Source organism: Dipodascopsis tothii (assembly GCF_038497935.1).
Source record: "Dipodascopsis tothii strain CBS 759.85 unplaced genomic scaffold V1510scaffold_5, whole genome shotgun sequence".
In the NCBI taxonomy this organism is placed as follows: Eukaryota; Fungi; Ascomycota; class Lipomycetes; order Lipomycetales; family Lipomycetaceae; genus Neoaidaea; species Neoaidaea tothii.
Genome location: NW_027117989.1, coordinates 270,728 through 284,220, shown reverse-complemented (window position 1 = coordinate 284,220; position 13,493 = coordinate 270,728). Strand labels below are relative to the sequence as shown.

Genomic DNA, 13,493 nt, shown 5'->3' with positions numbered 1-13,493 from the left:
GTCCGGCACCGCAACCGCCCGGCCGAGCTTATGCAGCGCCGGCCACTAGCAGAGCTACGCTCGCCGGTCACGGGACCGCCCGACCCGGCAAGCGGCTGGCTCACGTGCCGGTGATACGCTGCTGTGACTCTGGCCAGCTAGTCGTAGCGCCTGCAGGTAACAGCCAAGCGCAGCAGAACAGGAGCGCAGACCGAAAACGCTGGGCGTGGCGCACCAAAACGGCAGCTGCCCCGTAGCACGTATAGCCCGATTGCGCACTCGCAGAACAAGACCTGCCAGAGCCGAATGAGGATGTGACCGGAACTTGGGCACGCTCGCGTCCGCCTTCCCGACCGCGGCGCCCTCGGCCGCGCTACTTCCATCCTTCCATAGTGTGCGCCGGCTTCGGTCCCCCAACACGTCATCGCCGGCGCAGAACCTTATGCCATGCTTCCGCACAAGCGCGCCGCCGCGTGCTCGCTACTGGCAGCCCATGGGTCACGTCCGCGGCCGCGCGTGACGGCGTTTGCAACGCACCCGGCCCGGCGCGGCCGTCAACAAACACCCAGCGACGGCGACGTGGCAGATGCGGCTGCTGCCGCCGCCGCCATGCGTCAAGCGGCTGGCGCGGCAAGGAGGCCGCGCGAGTCTGGTGCGACGTCGGCCCACGGGGATGGCGCGGCCGCCTCCGCGCTGGCGTCCGCGCCCGGCGGGTCACTGACGGCTGACGGCTGACGCCTGGTCACGGGTCACGGGTCACGGCTTACGCCCGACCCGCTCTGCTCACGGCCCGCTCCGCCTGCACCCGTCGGCCGCGCTAGCGCGCTTCTCCTGGCTCGCCAGACACCGTACGCAGTAGCGCCGCGGCGCGCTAGCACGGCCCGTCGACCAGATCACAAGTGGACACGCCCGGCGTCACCAACGTCCGCTAGCCGCCCCCGTCAACGGGTGGCGGCAGCCGGCGTGGGCTCCCAAATCGGTCTCCGCCGCCGACCGCCGGTTCCCTCTTAGCGGCGCTGGCACACCGCCAGTAGCCGGCACCCTCCAGCTAGCGCCGGCCAGCCGGTACGTCGTACTTGTGCTCGCTGTACGACGGCCTCCTTGCTCCGCTACGCACTCCGCATACCTGCGCTGCGCTGCGTGCCTGGCCCCAGACCGCCCCCCGGCGCTAGACCGGGGCGGCGGCGGCGCGGTCACCAGAGACCTCGCCGGCTAGGTTGTCTGGGCGCACCGGGTCGGCTGAGCCTGTGGGCGCGCGCCTTTGGGCCAGCTGGCTTTAGCTGCTGACCCAGATCGTGCCTGGTCGACCACCTGGACCAGGCTGTCGAGCTAGCCGAGGCGCGGCCCAGCTGGGCGGCCCTTCGCGGGTGTCCCTGCCGCGTCCCCGTTGTTGTCTCCGGTAGGTGCCCCCGATGGTGTACCAGATGGTGTACCAGACGGCGTACCAGATGTGTCTCTGGTGTCGAGCCAACCGGCTGGGCCGATCGCAGCCTGTGGTGGCCGCCGCTCGCCGACGGTCACCGCTCCGGGCTGGCGCCCGCTCGGCCGGCTCGCCGTGGGCCGGGTCCCGCCAGCGGTCCCGCCAGCCAGCACGCGCTCGGCGTTGCTGCTGTGTAACGTTCGTGTCGCCAGCACCACCCATCCTGCCGTCTAGTGCGGCTCGGCTGCAGCGTGGTCCACCTCCTACAGCGCGTGGCCGCGATCGTCGCGCGCATGCCGTCGCCGCAGCTTATCGGCGTGGGTCACAACAGGCACGACCGGCGAGTGTTGGCGGCGCCTCTACATCGCCGCTGCGGCGAGAATGCTGCCTGGTCAGCGTCGTGTCGTAATGGCTCTGCGCTGATTCGTCGCGCCAAGCGTCCCGGCAAATTGCGCCGGCAAACTGCGCCGGCAAACCGCGCCGGCAAACTCAGCGCCCTCTGGGCAGCTCGGTGGCTGCCTAGTAGGCTCCCTCACACAGTTGGCGCCGAGAGCCGGCCAGGTCCCGCCGCAGCAGTAGACTAGCAGCTATCGGCTGGACCAGGAGTAGGGCCATAGGCGCAGCGCGCTACCGCTGCCACGACCCGCTCATGCTCGCCACTGCGGGCGCTATGCCGCGGCCTGTTTGGGCCACCAGGAGCGCAAAATGTCGCAGTGCCCGCGATACGAGTGCCCCGCCGCAAGCCCGCCAGCCGCGGTGGCGGTCAGGCGCGTGTTCGGTGCCGGCCGCGCCGCGATACGGAGCCGTGTTTGCATGCGGACCGGCCGCCCTGCGCAGCCTGCGACGCTGCGGGCGCAATGGCTTGCGCCCACCACCCCTCCCGTAATGACCGGCGCGCGCGTGCATGCGTCTGCTGGGCCCACGCCGCCTGCGTCAGGCGCTCGTCCGGGGCGCTGCCTGCAGCGCAGGACAGTCATGCGTGTGTCTAGCCTGGGACTGCCCCGGTGCTCGGCGGTGACCGGCACGTTCTTGGAGCACCGGGTGACTAATTGATCGCGGGCGCGCAGCCGCGCGCGGGCTAGTCGCCCCTCAAGAGCCACGCAGAGTGCGCTACCCGGCCGCAGGGGCGCCGTGGTCCGCCGCAATCTCGTTTACTGGCCAGGCTGGGCTGCCTCCTCACGGGCTAGACCCAACTAGATTCAGGGGTCACGCGTGACATCATGGTGTTCGCCGTCGCGCCACAATATTGCGCCACACGGCGTGCGGCGCGATTGCCACCGGCCGGCGTCCTAATCTGAAGGTGGCCATCGCGACGACGCGTCGGTTGCGGCCAGCGCAATGGCTGCGCGCCCCAGCGATTGTGCGGGCTCACGTCGCGCTGGCCGGCGACTACGCCGACGGGAGGCCGGCTGGCGGATGCAGTACCTGATCAGGCTAGGCCGCCCACCGCCGCGAAAATGTCCACCAGCCGTGTGGCCCTATCGGGCTAGACATGTGGCGTGCCGTCATCGTCGCCAGCCGCCGTGGCTGGTGTGTGGCCGTGTATGGTGCGGCGGTCGGCCCCGGACCGCCTTTGCCACACCGTCCGCCACAGGAACCAGCCCGGAGCCGCACGCGAACCGCGGCGCAGTCGCGCACGTCCCACATGTGGCCCCAACCGTCGCACCATCGCACGCTTATGCCTCGCCGCACATCACGCGGCTGGCCAGGAACAAGTCCTGTTAGGCGCGTCTGGCGCAATTAAGGCAGGCAGCAGCAAAAGGCGTATTTTTAGAAACCGACGTCTCTTTTTTTTATATTTTCTAGCAAGCCCCCCTTCATCAGAACCGATTTCCAACCGCACCACGGGCACTTTACTCCTCAGCCGGCGAGTAATCTGGTCGTCGTATATAGCCATCGCTTGCCGTCTCGACCGACGACCCGCGGTGCCACGCAGTCTCCGGCCCGTCCATCAGTCTAGACTTGTTTCCTCGCAGGCCGCGATCCAACGCCTCGACACCACAATGGGCTTCAACAACCTCGACTATATCTGCCAGCGCGTGCCGGTGCCGCTGTGCTCCCTGGTGGGACCTTACGGCCCGTCGGACGTCACGATTCTCGGCTCGGCCGGCGTGGCCACGCGCTGCTACGCGCGCAGCATCGACGTCGCCAACACAGTCATCTTCCAGGTCGGTGCGGCGATGATCAACATCGGTGCTCTGGCGATGGTGGCCATGATGATCTTCAACGTGCGCTCGAAGTACACCGCAGTGGGTAAGTGCCGTCGCGGGGGCCGCGCTGACACCAGGCCGTAAGGAATTGACAACGTTCTTGGGACTATACGGCATTCTCACGGTGGTGTCGCTGCTGGTCGACTGCGGCGTGGTGCCGCCGGCGTCGCCGGCGTACCCGTACTTCGTGGCGATCCAGAACGGCCTGACGTCGGCGACAGTGTGGTGTCTGGTCGTCAATGGCTTCGTGGGCTTCCAGCTCTACGAGGACGGCACGTTCCTGTCGCTGTTCCTGCTGCGGCTGATCTCGATCATCGGCTTCCTCATCACCTTCGTCGTCTCGATCTTCACGTTCGAGAGCTGGGGCTCGCTGGGCCCGCGCAGCACCAGCGGCCTCTTCGTCGTGCTCTACGTCATCAACGCGCTCTGCCTCGTCATCTACGTGTTCTCCCAGGTCGTGCTCGTCATCAACACGCTCTACGACCGCTGGCCGCTCGTCGACATCGGCTTCGGCGTCTTCTTCTTCGTCGCCGGCCAGATCCTGCTCTACGTGTTCTCGCCCACGCTCTGCGACCGTCTCGAGCACTACCTCGACGGCCTCTTCTTCGCCACGCTCTGCAACCTCTTTGGCGTCATGATGATCTACAAGTACTGGGACTCGATCACCCGCGAGGACCTCGAGTTCTCCGTCGGCGTCAAGAACAACATGTGGGACGCCAAGGAGGTCCCCGACGGCATAGACGGCCACCGCTCCGGCCTCTACGGCGCCGGGCCCTACGGCGACAGCGGCAGCGAGTTCACGGGCTCGTACTACGCGCTCCAGGGCAACCGCAACAGCAGCCTGCACTACTAATCTGTATATTTACAAACCCCTGTTTCCGACGTGTTTGTTAGTTTTTGTCATAATATGCATGGTACGCGACTCTACGGTCGCGTGCCCCTCTCTGTTGGTCTCCTTGTCTGTATCTACCTGCCGTTCTTGTCTGTACGTCCGCACTCTGCATTGGTTTCCTTTTGTTTAATGTTGCCGGCCCGCCGCTTCGGATCCGGACGGCTTAGTTCGTCGGTTATAATTCACGATCATCTCTACGACCCAATCGCCGCCGCGCGTTGCGCGCTCGGATCAGTAAACTTTGCTGGCTGCACCCTACGCTGGTCGCCGGGGCGTATGCGCGCTTGTACACGCTGCGCCAGCCTTTGCGCGGCATGTGCGCTCGCTTGTGGCGCCCTGGTCCACCGCGTATGCTCGCCGGGCGCTCCTCCCTACTATTCGCCGTGCGCGTAGTGCGTAGTGCGGGCGTGGCGCCGACTGTGGCCTGATCGTAGTCGCCGGGGAACATGTCGTCACGTTGCCTCTATCCATCGGATCATGCCTCATCAGTTTTCTGTTGCCAAACTTAGCAAACAACCTCAGGTCAACCACGTCCAGGTGTCTAGACGCCTTTTGTCACCGCTAATCGTCACCAGAGCCTCGCCAAGGCTTCTGTTATCTGTGATCTTTGCAGCTGAGCACACGTTAGCGAAATTTACCGCCCGGCGGGCACGATTGAGCCGTACGCTTACCGAGCGACGACTACACCCCTCAGACAAACACCGCCACGAACGGCTCCAGGACCGCGCGTCTCGCCACCAGGCGCTCAATCAGCTCGCTGAGCAAGCGGGCGGGGTGACTGCGTGCGGCTAGAGCGTGTGCGGCCTACGAGGCGGCGTGTGTGCTGCGAGCGATAGCACCCGAGCTGCCGGAGAGCGGCCGACTGCCGATCGCTGCCTGAGCGCTGCCGCGAAACGTGCGCCACTCGGTTCCTGCACGATGGCAGAGTTCACGGGGTTCCGTGTGCTAGTCAAGCTTCACAATGGCACCGAGGTGCAGGGCGTGGTGACGTCGATCGTCGGCACCGACCTGCAGCTGTCGAATGGTACGTTAGGCCACAGGAGCGGGCGAGGGCCGCAGCTGACGGACAGTGTACATCCCGCTGAGCAAGCGCAGGCTCGAGTCGTTTTCGATCAACGGCAGCCTGATTGCGGACCTGGAGATCATCGCGGCGACGGATGCACCGGTGCTGCAGGACGTGCGGCCGCCGGCAAACGGCGCCGCGGCGCCCGTGAAGGCTGCGTTCGTGGACCCGGCGATCCTGTCGTTCGAGGCGTCGCGGGAGGCGACGCCGGCGGCGGACGGCGAGGCCAAGAAGAAGAAGGCGCTGGCGGACCGGTCGGCCGACAGCGACCAGCTGGCGACGCCGACCAAGCAGCGCGGCGACAAGTTCCCGCCGCACGGACGGTCCAAGAGCAACAACACGCACTCCAACGCCAACACGCCGGCGCACCAGCGGCGGCGGACCGACAACGGCGACAGCGGGTGGGCGACAGGCGACATCACGGACTTCAAGAACACCGAGTTTGACTTCCAGGGCAACCTGGACCGGTTCGACAAGAAGACGGTGTTCGACGAGATCCGGCTGGCGGACTCGACGCCCGCGGCCGAGCGGCTGGTGGCGTTCAACAAGAAGCAGCAGACCATCAAGGACGACTTCAACACCGTCGGGCTCACGGAGCGGCTCGGCAAGCTGGGGCTGACGCGCGAGCAGCCGCGGAAGGACTACAAGCCCAAGGAGAACGTGCTGGAAAGCTACGCGACCGCGCTCGAGCTGCGCGGCGACGGGTGGGAGGGCATTGCGGACGACGTGTCGTCGGTGTCGACCGACACGTGCGACACGCCGGCGCCGGCGCCGCAGCGGCGCAGCCGGCCGTACGGGCAGCCGCCGGCGTCCGGCGCGCGGTTCTACATCAAAGCGACCAAGACGGTGTGCCCGGTGCTGTCGTCCGAGTCGTACACGGCGCTGGAGCAGGCGACGATGGCCGAGTACGCGATCACGGACACGCAGCTGTGCGAGAACGCCGGGCGGGCGGTGTCGGCGGTGGCCATGCAGGCGCTGGGCGGCCCGCGGCGCATCAGCAGCAGCAACCACAACTCGTTCCCGGTGGTGGTGATGCTGATCGGCAAGTGCCACCGGACGGGCGCGCGCGCGCTGGCGGCCGGGCGCCAGCTGGTGAACCACCACGTGCGGGTGGTGGCGTGCGTGACGCGCGTGGCCGACGCCGAGTCGGACGAGCTGGCCGCGCTGTACCGCGCGCAGCTCAAGGCGTTCCGCTACGCGGGCGGGCGCACGACCAAGCCGCAGCAGCTGGCCAAGCTGCTGTCGGCGCTGGACTCGCCGCCGGAGCTGATCGTGGACGCGCTGTGCGGGCACGAGCTGCGCGTGGACGAGCTGTGGGGCGACGACCTGGCCAACGTGGTCGAGCTCGTCGACTGGGCCAACCAGCAGAAGGCGCAGGCCATGTCGCTCGACATCCCGGCCGGGCTCGACCCCGAAACCGGCCGGCTGGCCGAGGTCGGCCGGTCGCTGAACGTCAAGTGGGTGGTCGCGCTGGGCGTGCCCAAGCGCGGGCTGCTCGACGCGGCCGCGCGCCAGGCGTCCGCGGCCGACAACGACGCCGGCTGGCAGATCAGCCTGGGCGACATCGGCCTGCCCCGCGCGGGCTTCCGCCACCTGTTTGGCGCGGCTACGAAGGCCGAGATGACCGGGCCCGAGAACGAGACGGACGGGGCGCTGCTCGCGGGCGGCATCCCGTTCGGCTGCGAGTGGCTCGTCGGGCTGGATGTACGTACTGCCTAAGCGTTCTGCGCCGCACGGAGTGCGGCGCGCAGACCCACTCCGCCGCACGTCATGCGGCGCAAGCGCCCCACCCTCTGCGGCGGGGCCCGCCGTGTCACCCGCACGCCGCTGGGTGACACCGCCCGCCAGATCTCTTTGTTTGCGGATTACTGCATCCAGTAACTCACTTACTCCTTATAGCACAAGCACCGCCGGCCATCGCTGCTAATTAGTTCGTATATCACTAATCTAGCACCCATCTGATGTTTTGTCGTCCGTAACGGGCTAGACACATGCCGTATCTGTAACGTCGTCTATCTCGACAAAACAAACGCACAAGACACCGACTTCCCATCTAGCGTCAGCAGCTGGGGGAGCTCATAGCGTAGGGCATAATCAAAAAAAGGTCATCCTGCACCCTATAGCCCGAAATTATCGATAATTTCGAATACTCGACACCTCCATCGCACCGAACGCTCGCTCCGTCAGGACCACAGCCGAAATCAATCCAGCGGCGACTGTAGAACAGGTCCGCGGCGCAGAAGACGATTAGGCAGTAGAGGTGAGCACTAATCGGCCGAATGGACCGGATACTAATGCCGCAGACGAGACCGCGAGCCAGACGCACGCAGAACCGGTACGTGAATCGGACGAGGCCGGCGGACGGGCGGGCCGGCGTGCGGATGCCGCGGCGGCGGCGGGGCCGCGGCCGGGGCGACGCCGACGGCGGCACGGGCACGGACACTGTGCGGCTCAGCGGGGCCGTGTTCCTGGCAGGCGACCATCGCTGCCTAAGCGAGCTGGTCCGGCCGGCGGCCGGCTGCCCAGCGCGCGCCCGGTCTGCGACCGACCAGCGCTGACCGTCTAGCACTCGACCCAGGACTTGCGTGCCCGACGAGCGCACCGTTGGATGCACCAGAGCCGACACACACGCCGAATCACCTAGCAAACTAAAGTTCGGGCACAATGGGAGGATGCTGTAGCTGCTGCGGGGGTATGTCGAACCTGGCTGGCCGAGGCTGACCCTAGGCCCCTCGCAGGACCGCCTGTACGCGCCGCTGCTGGCCGAGTCCGAGCGCGAAGCCGTCTCGGTGCTGCTGCAGTACCTCGAGAACGTGAGTGGCGGGCTGGCTGTGCTAACCTCAGCGCGGGGACGAGGACTTCTTCACGTCGGGCCCGCTGCGGGCGCTGACCACGCTGGTGTACTCGTCCAACGTGGACCTCCAGCGCAGCGCCGCGCTGGCGTTCGCGGAGATTACAGAGAAGGGTACGTGCGCGTGCGGCGCGGACTGACCGCAGACGTGCCGGCCGTCAACGAGGAGACGCTGTCGCCGATCCTGCTGCTGTCGCAGAGCCCCGACTTTGAGGTCCAGCGCGCGGCCTCGGCGGCGCTCGGCAACCTGGCCGTCAACAGTAAGTCCGGGCGTGGGCGCGCTGACCGCAGACGAAAACAAGGTGCTCATCGTCGAGATGGGCGGGCTGGAGCCCCTGATCAAGCAGATGCAGTCGAGCAACATCGAGGTCCAGTGCAACGCCGTCGGCTGCATCACGAACCTCGCCACACACGGTAGGTGCTGTGCGGGCGCCGCTGACGTCGCAGAGGAGAACAAGGTCAAGATCGCGCGGTCGGGCGCGCTCGTGCCGCTGACCAAGCTGGCCAAGTCCAAGGACAAGCGCGTGCAGCGCAACGCCACCGGCGCGCTCCTCAACATGACGCACTCGGACGAGAACCGGCAAGAGCTGGTCAACGCCGGGGCGACGCCGGTGCTGGTCTCGCTGCTGAGCTCGAGCGACCAGGACGTGCAGTACTACTGCACGACCGCGCTCAGCAACATCGCCGTGGACAGCAACAACCGCCAGATCCTGGCCGAGACCGAGCCGCGGCTGGTGTCGTCGCTGGTCGGGCTGATGGAGAACGGCGCGTCGCGGGTGCAGTGCCAGGCGGCCCTGGCGCTGCGCAACCTGGCGTCGGACGACAAGTCGCAGATCGAGATCGTCCAGGCCGGCGGGCTGCCGCCGCTGCTGCGGCTGCTGCAGTCGTCGAACGACCCGCCGCTGGTGCTGTCGTCGGTCGCGTGCATCCGCAACATCTCGATCCACCCCGAAAACGAGTCGCCGATCATCGAGGCCGGCTTCCTGAAGCCGCTCGTGCGGCTGCTGTCGAGCAGCGAGAACGAGGAGGTGCAGTGCCACGCGATCTCGACGCTGCGCAATCTCGCCGCGAGCTCGGAGAAGAACAAGAAGGCGATCGTCGACGCCGGCGCGGTCGACCAGTGCATGAAGATCGTGCTGACCGTGCCCGTGTCGGTGCAGAGCGAGATGACGGCGGCGATCGCCGTGCTGGCGCTGAGCGGTAAGTGCGCGGCCGGACCACGCTGACGCCAGACGAGCTCAAGTCGTACCTGCTCTCGATCAAGATCCTGGACGTGCTGCTGCCGCTGACCGACTCGGACAACCCCGAGGTCCAGGGCAACAGCGGCGCGGCCATCGGCAACCTGTCGTCCAAGGGTAAGTGTCCGCGCGCGCCCGCTGACCGCGCAGTCGACAACTACGCGGCGTTCATCGAGTCGTGGACCAAGCCCAACGGCGGCATCGAGAGCTACCTGTCGCGGTTCCTCAACAGCAACGACCTGATCTTCGAGCACATCGCGATCTGGACGCTGCTCCAGTTCGTCGAGGGCAGCGACAAGGAGCTCCTACAGCTCATCGAGCAGAGCAACGACGTCATGAACGCGACCCGGCTGCTGTCGACCCGCGAGATGCCCGTGTCCGAGCTGGACGTGCCCAACGGCGGGCAGGAGGCCGCGCCCGAGGACAACGTCGCCGACGGCGAGGACCTGGAGGCCGAGACGGAGATCATTGGCCTGGCCAAGCGTGTACAGAAGCTGATCGGGGTCACCAAGGAGTAGAGCATGCGTCCGCCAGGATGCCGGGACGTGGAAGGAAGCCGATGCGGGGAAGCTAGGACACATCTCGAACCAGGACGTTCCGCTCATTACCGTCGCAGCCGTCATTGCCCACAGCATGCTGCGCGTTGCTGAGCTGGAACTCCGCACGAACACTGCTATAGAAGACAAGCACGCCACACGGCCGAGGACGACGCTACAGATGTCCCTCACCACGCTCATTATAATGTTTGCTGTTCTAATTCTCAGCGCGCGCCCGCAGCCCTACAGACAATGGCCCGGTACCGAGGATGGGACCCGGGCGGCGCCTTCGGTTATCTACTGTCGATTTCTCCTGTTGATTTACCTATTTCGAATGTTTTTGGCAATCCTACATCGTGCAATAGCAGCCGCAGCGCCCGCAGACGCGGGCCGGCGGTTGGAAGAAAATGGATTTGTACTAATCTAATAAATTACCGCAATCAGTAGACAAACACCGGAACGCCGTAGATGCAGTTGGGCGCGGCCGGCCTAGCGCGGCGTGCCCGAGCGGTGCCGGCGGCCGGGCGCGCTGGGCGAGCCGTGCGCGCGGCGGTGCACGGGGTACCTGAGCGTGCGCGCGCGCGCCGAGTCGTCGCCGTTGAGCGTGTCGTTGTCGTCGTCGTCGTCCATCTCGTCGAGCTGGCTGCTGTCGAGGTCGAGCCCGTCGGGGTTGAGACGCTCGCGGAAGAACTCGCCCGGGCCGCCGCCGCTGGTGAGGATCCGGTACGAGTCGGGCAGGATGATCTGGTCGTCGGGGTTGTGGTTGCCGGTCGGGGGGACGTTGTAGAGCGCCTGCAGGTCGAGGTCGCGCCAGAGCGCCGACGACACCGTGCGGGGGCCGCTGTTGGTGCCGCCGCCGAGCATGGACGGGCCGTTGGTGGGCATGACGTGGTGGCGGTGGTGGTGGTGGACGCCGTTGCGGCTGCGGGCGAGCGAGATGGCGAACGCGGCGTGCTGGTCGGGCACGACTGCGGTCAGCGCGGCCGCGCGGCTACTTACTGTCGTCCTCGTCCTCGGGGTTGATCGGCTGGTAGAGCGACTTGACGTCGATTTTGCCGTCCGGGAGATGCGTGGACACCCACTCCTCAAAGAAGAGGGCGGTCCTGGTGTCGCGCATGTGGATGTGCGAGCGGTCCGAGTCTCTGCCCATGGTGCTGTGGATGCGTCGCGTGTGAGGTCGGACGTGCGACGTCGTCATCAGGGCGAGGGGCGCGCTTACATAATCGGACAATCGGGAGGCATGTAAATACAGGGTTAGGGCGAGCAGCCGCGTATCTAGGGTTAGTGCCTTAGGGCTGGCGCCACGTCGAAGTGACTGCTTTTTTCTGTCCAATGTCGAATTTTGTATAGGGTGCCTACTTTTCGTGTCCGTTCCTTTCACTCCATCTCATCATCGAACAACTCGCCAGTTCACAACAACCGGTAAGACCAGGCGCGCTCGCCGCCGGCGAGGACACCAGCAGAGCCGCAGCGCATTGTGCTCGAGCTCTCGCTGGAGCTCCTCGATGGCTCACGACTCGGGACGTGCTGACGACGAAACAGATTTCAATATGGCTCACGAAGACGTTTGGTACTCTCACCCCAGAAAGTACGGCAAGGGCTCCCGCCAGTGGTATGTAGCACGCATTGCGTGGTCTCGACCCAGCTGCTAACGAAACAGCCGTGTCTGCGCTCACACCGCTGGTCTGATCCGCAAGTACGGTCTGAACATCTGCAGACAGTGCTTCCGCGAGTACGCCAAGGACATCGGTTTCGTCAAGGTATGTACACTGTGCACACGCACAATCGACCCAACGACAGCGCTGACCATTCAGAACCGATAAATATGTGCGCATTATCATACAAAAGTTTGACCTCGTTACATCTTATATATTAGTGCAAAGTAGCGGTTTCTCTCCGGCTTTTCGTGTAATGCAATAAAATATGTTTCATAGTATACACAGTGCAGCAGCAAATCGGACGGACCGAGTTTGGACGACGCCGACATGGCCGCGAACGCTTGTTGTCGAGAGCGGCTGTGAACGGTAACGTGGACCAGACCGCGACCTGGACCGAGCCCGTCAATGGATCGACTGCCGAATGCCCGACTATGCTGGACGGCTGGGACAGATCCGTCAGTCTATGCAGACAGCCCTACGAGTCACTGGCGGACTTCCCACTCTGGCACTGGCAACAAAAAATTTGCTGGCCGAAGCAAGTAGAAATTTCCACGCCTCGGCGCTGTAGAACCGCTGTAGCCCCGCGGGACGTTCAGGCAGAATTCGCAGGGTTCGCTGTCTGTTGGCAGACTTCAGGAATCTGCTCGTAGCCGCGTGGCCTCGAGAGTTCGGTGCCTGTCCGCTACGCTTGTGTGCACTCGGCTTGGGTAGTATATTTTTGCCCAACGCCGCACTCCCTACCTTCCAGCTGATACATCAGTCGCCCAGTCAACATGGCTTCCAAGCAGGAGATCGAAGAGATCTCGGCCAAGTACGACTTCTACGACCTTCTCGTAAGTGGAGCACGATGGCAACAGACTGACGGTAGGGACTGAAGACTACCGCCGATGATACGCAGATCCGCAAAGCGTACCGCAAGACCGCGCTCAAATACCACCCCGACAAGAACTCTTCGGTCGCGGCTGTCGAGATGTTCCATGTTCTCTCGGTCGTCTACGAGGTCCTGACGGACAAGGAGCACAAGGCGACGTACGATGCCAAGGTCGCGGCCAAGGCGGCCGATCGTCTCCGGCGCGAAAAGTACGACGTCAACCGGCGGAAAATGCAGGACGACCTGGAGCAACGGGAACGCGCGGCTCCGACGACGACGGCCGCCGATCTGCGGCGGGCCGACAAGATCCGCCGGCTCAAGGAACAGAGTCTGATGCTCCGCAAGAAGCGGGACCTGGACATCCGTCGCAAGAACGCGCAGAACGCGACCGCATAGGCGTCTCCGACGCATCATACAGTGTACACTAGGGCATAGACGGCAGCATACGACAGCATAATGGGATTTTAAAGGATGTGATCACGCCGACAGCGGCCTCAGAAGCGAAACGTAGACCAGTCTGACGACCGGCTGTACGGCAATCTGCGCCAGTCTGGGCGGCCTAGCCGACCGACCGAAGCGACGCACTCGTTCGCAATCGATCGGGAACGGCTCTGCGCGCTTGCCGTTCGTTACGCCGCTGTCTATGGCGTCCGGCGGCCTGTCCAGTCTGTCCGATCATATTTGTGCCTCGGTCCAGACTCACTGACGTAGCCACCACGACCCCGCAGCCTATTCAAGCCTCCCTGAACCCACCAGGTCGGCATCCACCGCCACA

General features: G+C 65.2%; 7 protein-coding genes across 7 annotated transcripts; 6 read left to right on the top strand and 1 right to left on the bottom strand.

The window, feature by feature from the left end:
- Nucleotides 1-37: 37 nt before the first annotated feature.
- Nucleotides 38-1,596, top strand: V1510DRAFT_441254 (uncharacterized protein; the record flags this gene model as incomplete). Its single annotated transcript, XM_066935630.1, has 3 exons — nucleotides 38-631; nucleotides 912-1,044; nucleotides 1,272-1,596. Exons 1-3 carry the CDS (start codon nucleotides 427-429, stop codon nucleotides 1,594-1,596), a joined length of 663 nt encoding a protein of 220 aa, XP_066790741.1. The 5' UTR covers nucleotides 38-426.
- Nucleotides 1,597-3,124: 1,528 nt separating this feature from the next.
- On the top strand, nucleotides 3,125-4,701 carry V1510DRAFT_412111 (chitin synthase III catalytic subunit). The gene is made up of 2 exons (XM_066933015.1): nucleotides 3,125-3,652; nucleotides 3,687-4,701. The coding sequence occupies exons 1-2, from the start codon at nucleotides 3,403-3,405 to the stop codon at nucleotides 4,460-4,462; spliced, it is 1,026 nt and encodes a 341-aa protein (XP_066790740.1). The 5' UTR covers nucleotides 3,125-3,402; the 3' UTR covers nucleotides 4,463-4,701.
- A 456-nt stretch (nucleotides 4,702-5,157) lies between these two features.
- V1510DRAFT_291400 (YjeF N-terminal domain-containing protein) lies at nucleotides 5,158-7,619 on the top strand. The gene is made up of 2 exons (XM_066930669.1): nucleotides 5,158-5,525; nucleotides 5,572-7,619. Exons 1-2 carry the CDS (start codon nucleotides 5,420-5,422, stop codon nucleotides 7,281-7,283), a joined length of 1,818 nt encoding a protein of 605 aa, XP_066790739.1. The 5' UTR covers nucleotides 5,158-5,419; the 3' UTR covers nucleotides 7,284-7,619.
- Nucleotides 7,620-8,228: 609 nt separating this feature from the next.
- On the top strand, nucleotides 8,229-10,171 carry V1510DRAFT_425099 (armadillo-type protein; the record flags this gene model as incomplete). Its single annotated transcript, XM_066935122.1, has 8 exons — nucleotides 8,229-8,256; nucleotides 8,292-8,377; nucleotides 8,409-8,529; nucleotides 8,562-8,675; nucleotides 8,707-8,829; nucleotides 8,863-9,615; nucleotides 9,648-9,770; nucleotides 9,804-10,171. 8 exons carry the CDS (start codon nucleotides 8,229-8,231, stop codon nucleotides 10,169-10,171), a joined length of 1,716 nt encoding a protein of 571 aa, XP_066790738.1.
- A 377-nt stretch (nucleotides 10,172-10,548) lies between these two features.
- On the bottom strand, nucleotides 10,549-11,641 carry V1510DRAFT_412104 (uncharacterized protein). The gene is made up of 2 exons (XM_066933014.1): nucleotides 11,189-11,641; nucleotides 10,549-11,157 (listed from the first exon to the last, which is right to left on the bottom strand). Exons 1-2 carry the CDS (start codon nucleotides 11,385-11,387, stop codon nucleotides 10,679-10,681), a joined length of 678 nt encoding a protein of 225 aa, XP_066790737.1. The 5' UTR covers nucleotides 11,388-11,641; the 3' UTR covers nucleotides 10,549-10,678.
- Nucleotides 11,517-12,125, top strand: V1510DRAFT_412102 (40S ribosomal protein uS14). Its single transcript, XM_066933013.1, has 4 exons — nucleotides 11,517-11,611; nucleotides 11,732-11,801; nucleotides 11,850-11,949; nucleotides 12,004-12,125. The coding sequence occupies exons 2-4, from the start codon at nucleotides 11,740-11,742 to the stop codon at nucleotides 12,010-12,012; spliced, it is 171 nt and encodes a 56-aa protein (XP_066790736.1). The 5' UTR covers nucleotides 11,517-11,611; nucleotides 11,732-11,739; the 3' UTR covers nucleotides 12,013-12,125.
- Nucleotides 12,126-12,436: 311 nt separating this feature from the next.
- V1510DRAFT_412098 (DnaJ domain-containing protein) lies at nucleotides 12,437-13,434 on the top strand. Its single transcript, XM_066933012.1, has 2 exons — nucleotides 12,437-12,680; nucleotides 12,716-13,434. The coding sequence occupies exons 1-2, from the start codon at nucleotides 12,621-12,623 to the stop codon at nucleotides 13,112-13,114; spliced, it is 459 nt and encodes a 152-aa protein (XP_066790735.1). The 5' UTR covers nucleotides 12,437-12,620; the 3' UTR covers nucleotides 13,115-13,434.
- The last annotated feature ends 59 nt before the right edge of the window (nucleotides 13,435-13,493 follow it).

Bases quoted from the DNA above. Each gene is read 5' to 3' on its own strand.
- V1510DRAFT_412102 (XM_066933013.1), top strand. From the start codon at position 11,740: ATGGCTCACGAAGACGTTTGGTACTCTCACCCCAGAAAGTACGGCAAG. The intron at 11,802-11,849 runs GTATGTAGCACG...CTAACGAAACAG, and splicing joins GGCAAGGGCTCCCGCCAGTG to CCGTGTCTGCGCTCACACCG.
- V1510DRAFT_412111 (XM_066933015.1), top strand. From the start codon at position 3,403: ATGGGCTTCAACAACCTCGACTATATCTGCCAGCGCGTGCCGGTGCCG. The intron at 3,653-3,686 runs GTAAGTGCCGTC...CGCTGACACCAG, and splicing joins CTCGAAGTACACCGCAGTGG to GCCGTAAGGAATTGACAACG.
- V1510DRAFT_291400 (XM_066930669.1), top strand. From the start codon at position 5,420: ATGGCAGAGTTCACGGGGTTCCGTGTGCTAGTCAAGCTTCACAATGGC. The intron at 5,526-5,571 runs GTACGTTAGGCC...GCTGACGGACAG, and splicing joins CGACCTGCAGCTGTCGAATG to TGTACATCCCGCTGAGCAAG.
- V1510DRAFT_412098 (XM_066933012.1), top strand. From the start codon at position 12,621: ATGGCTTCCAAGCAGGAGATCGAAGAGATCTCGGCCAAGTACGACTTC. The intron at 12,681-12,715 runs GTAAGTGGAGCA...GACTGACGGTAG, and splicing joins ACGACTTCTACGACCTTCTC to GGACTGAAGACTACCGCCGA.
- V1510DRAFT_412104 (XM_066933014.1), bottom strand. From the start codon at position 11,387: ATGACGACGTCGCACGTCCGACCTCACACGCGACGCATCCACAGCACC. The intron at 11,158-11,188 runs GTAAGTAGCCGC...CGCTGACCGCAG, and splicing joins CCCCGAGGACGAGGACGACA to TCGTGCCCGACCAGCACGCC.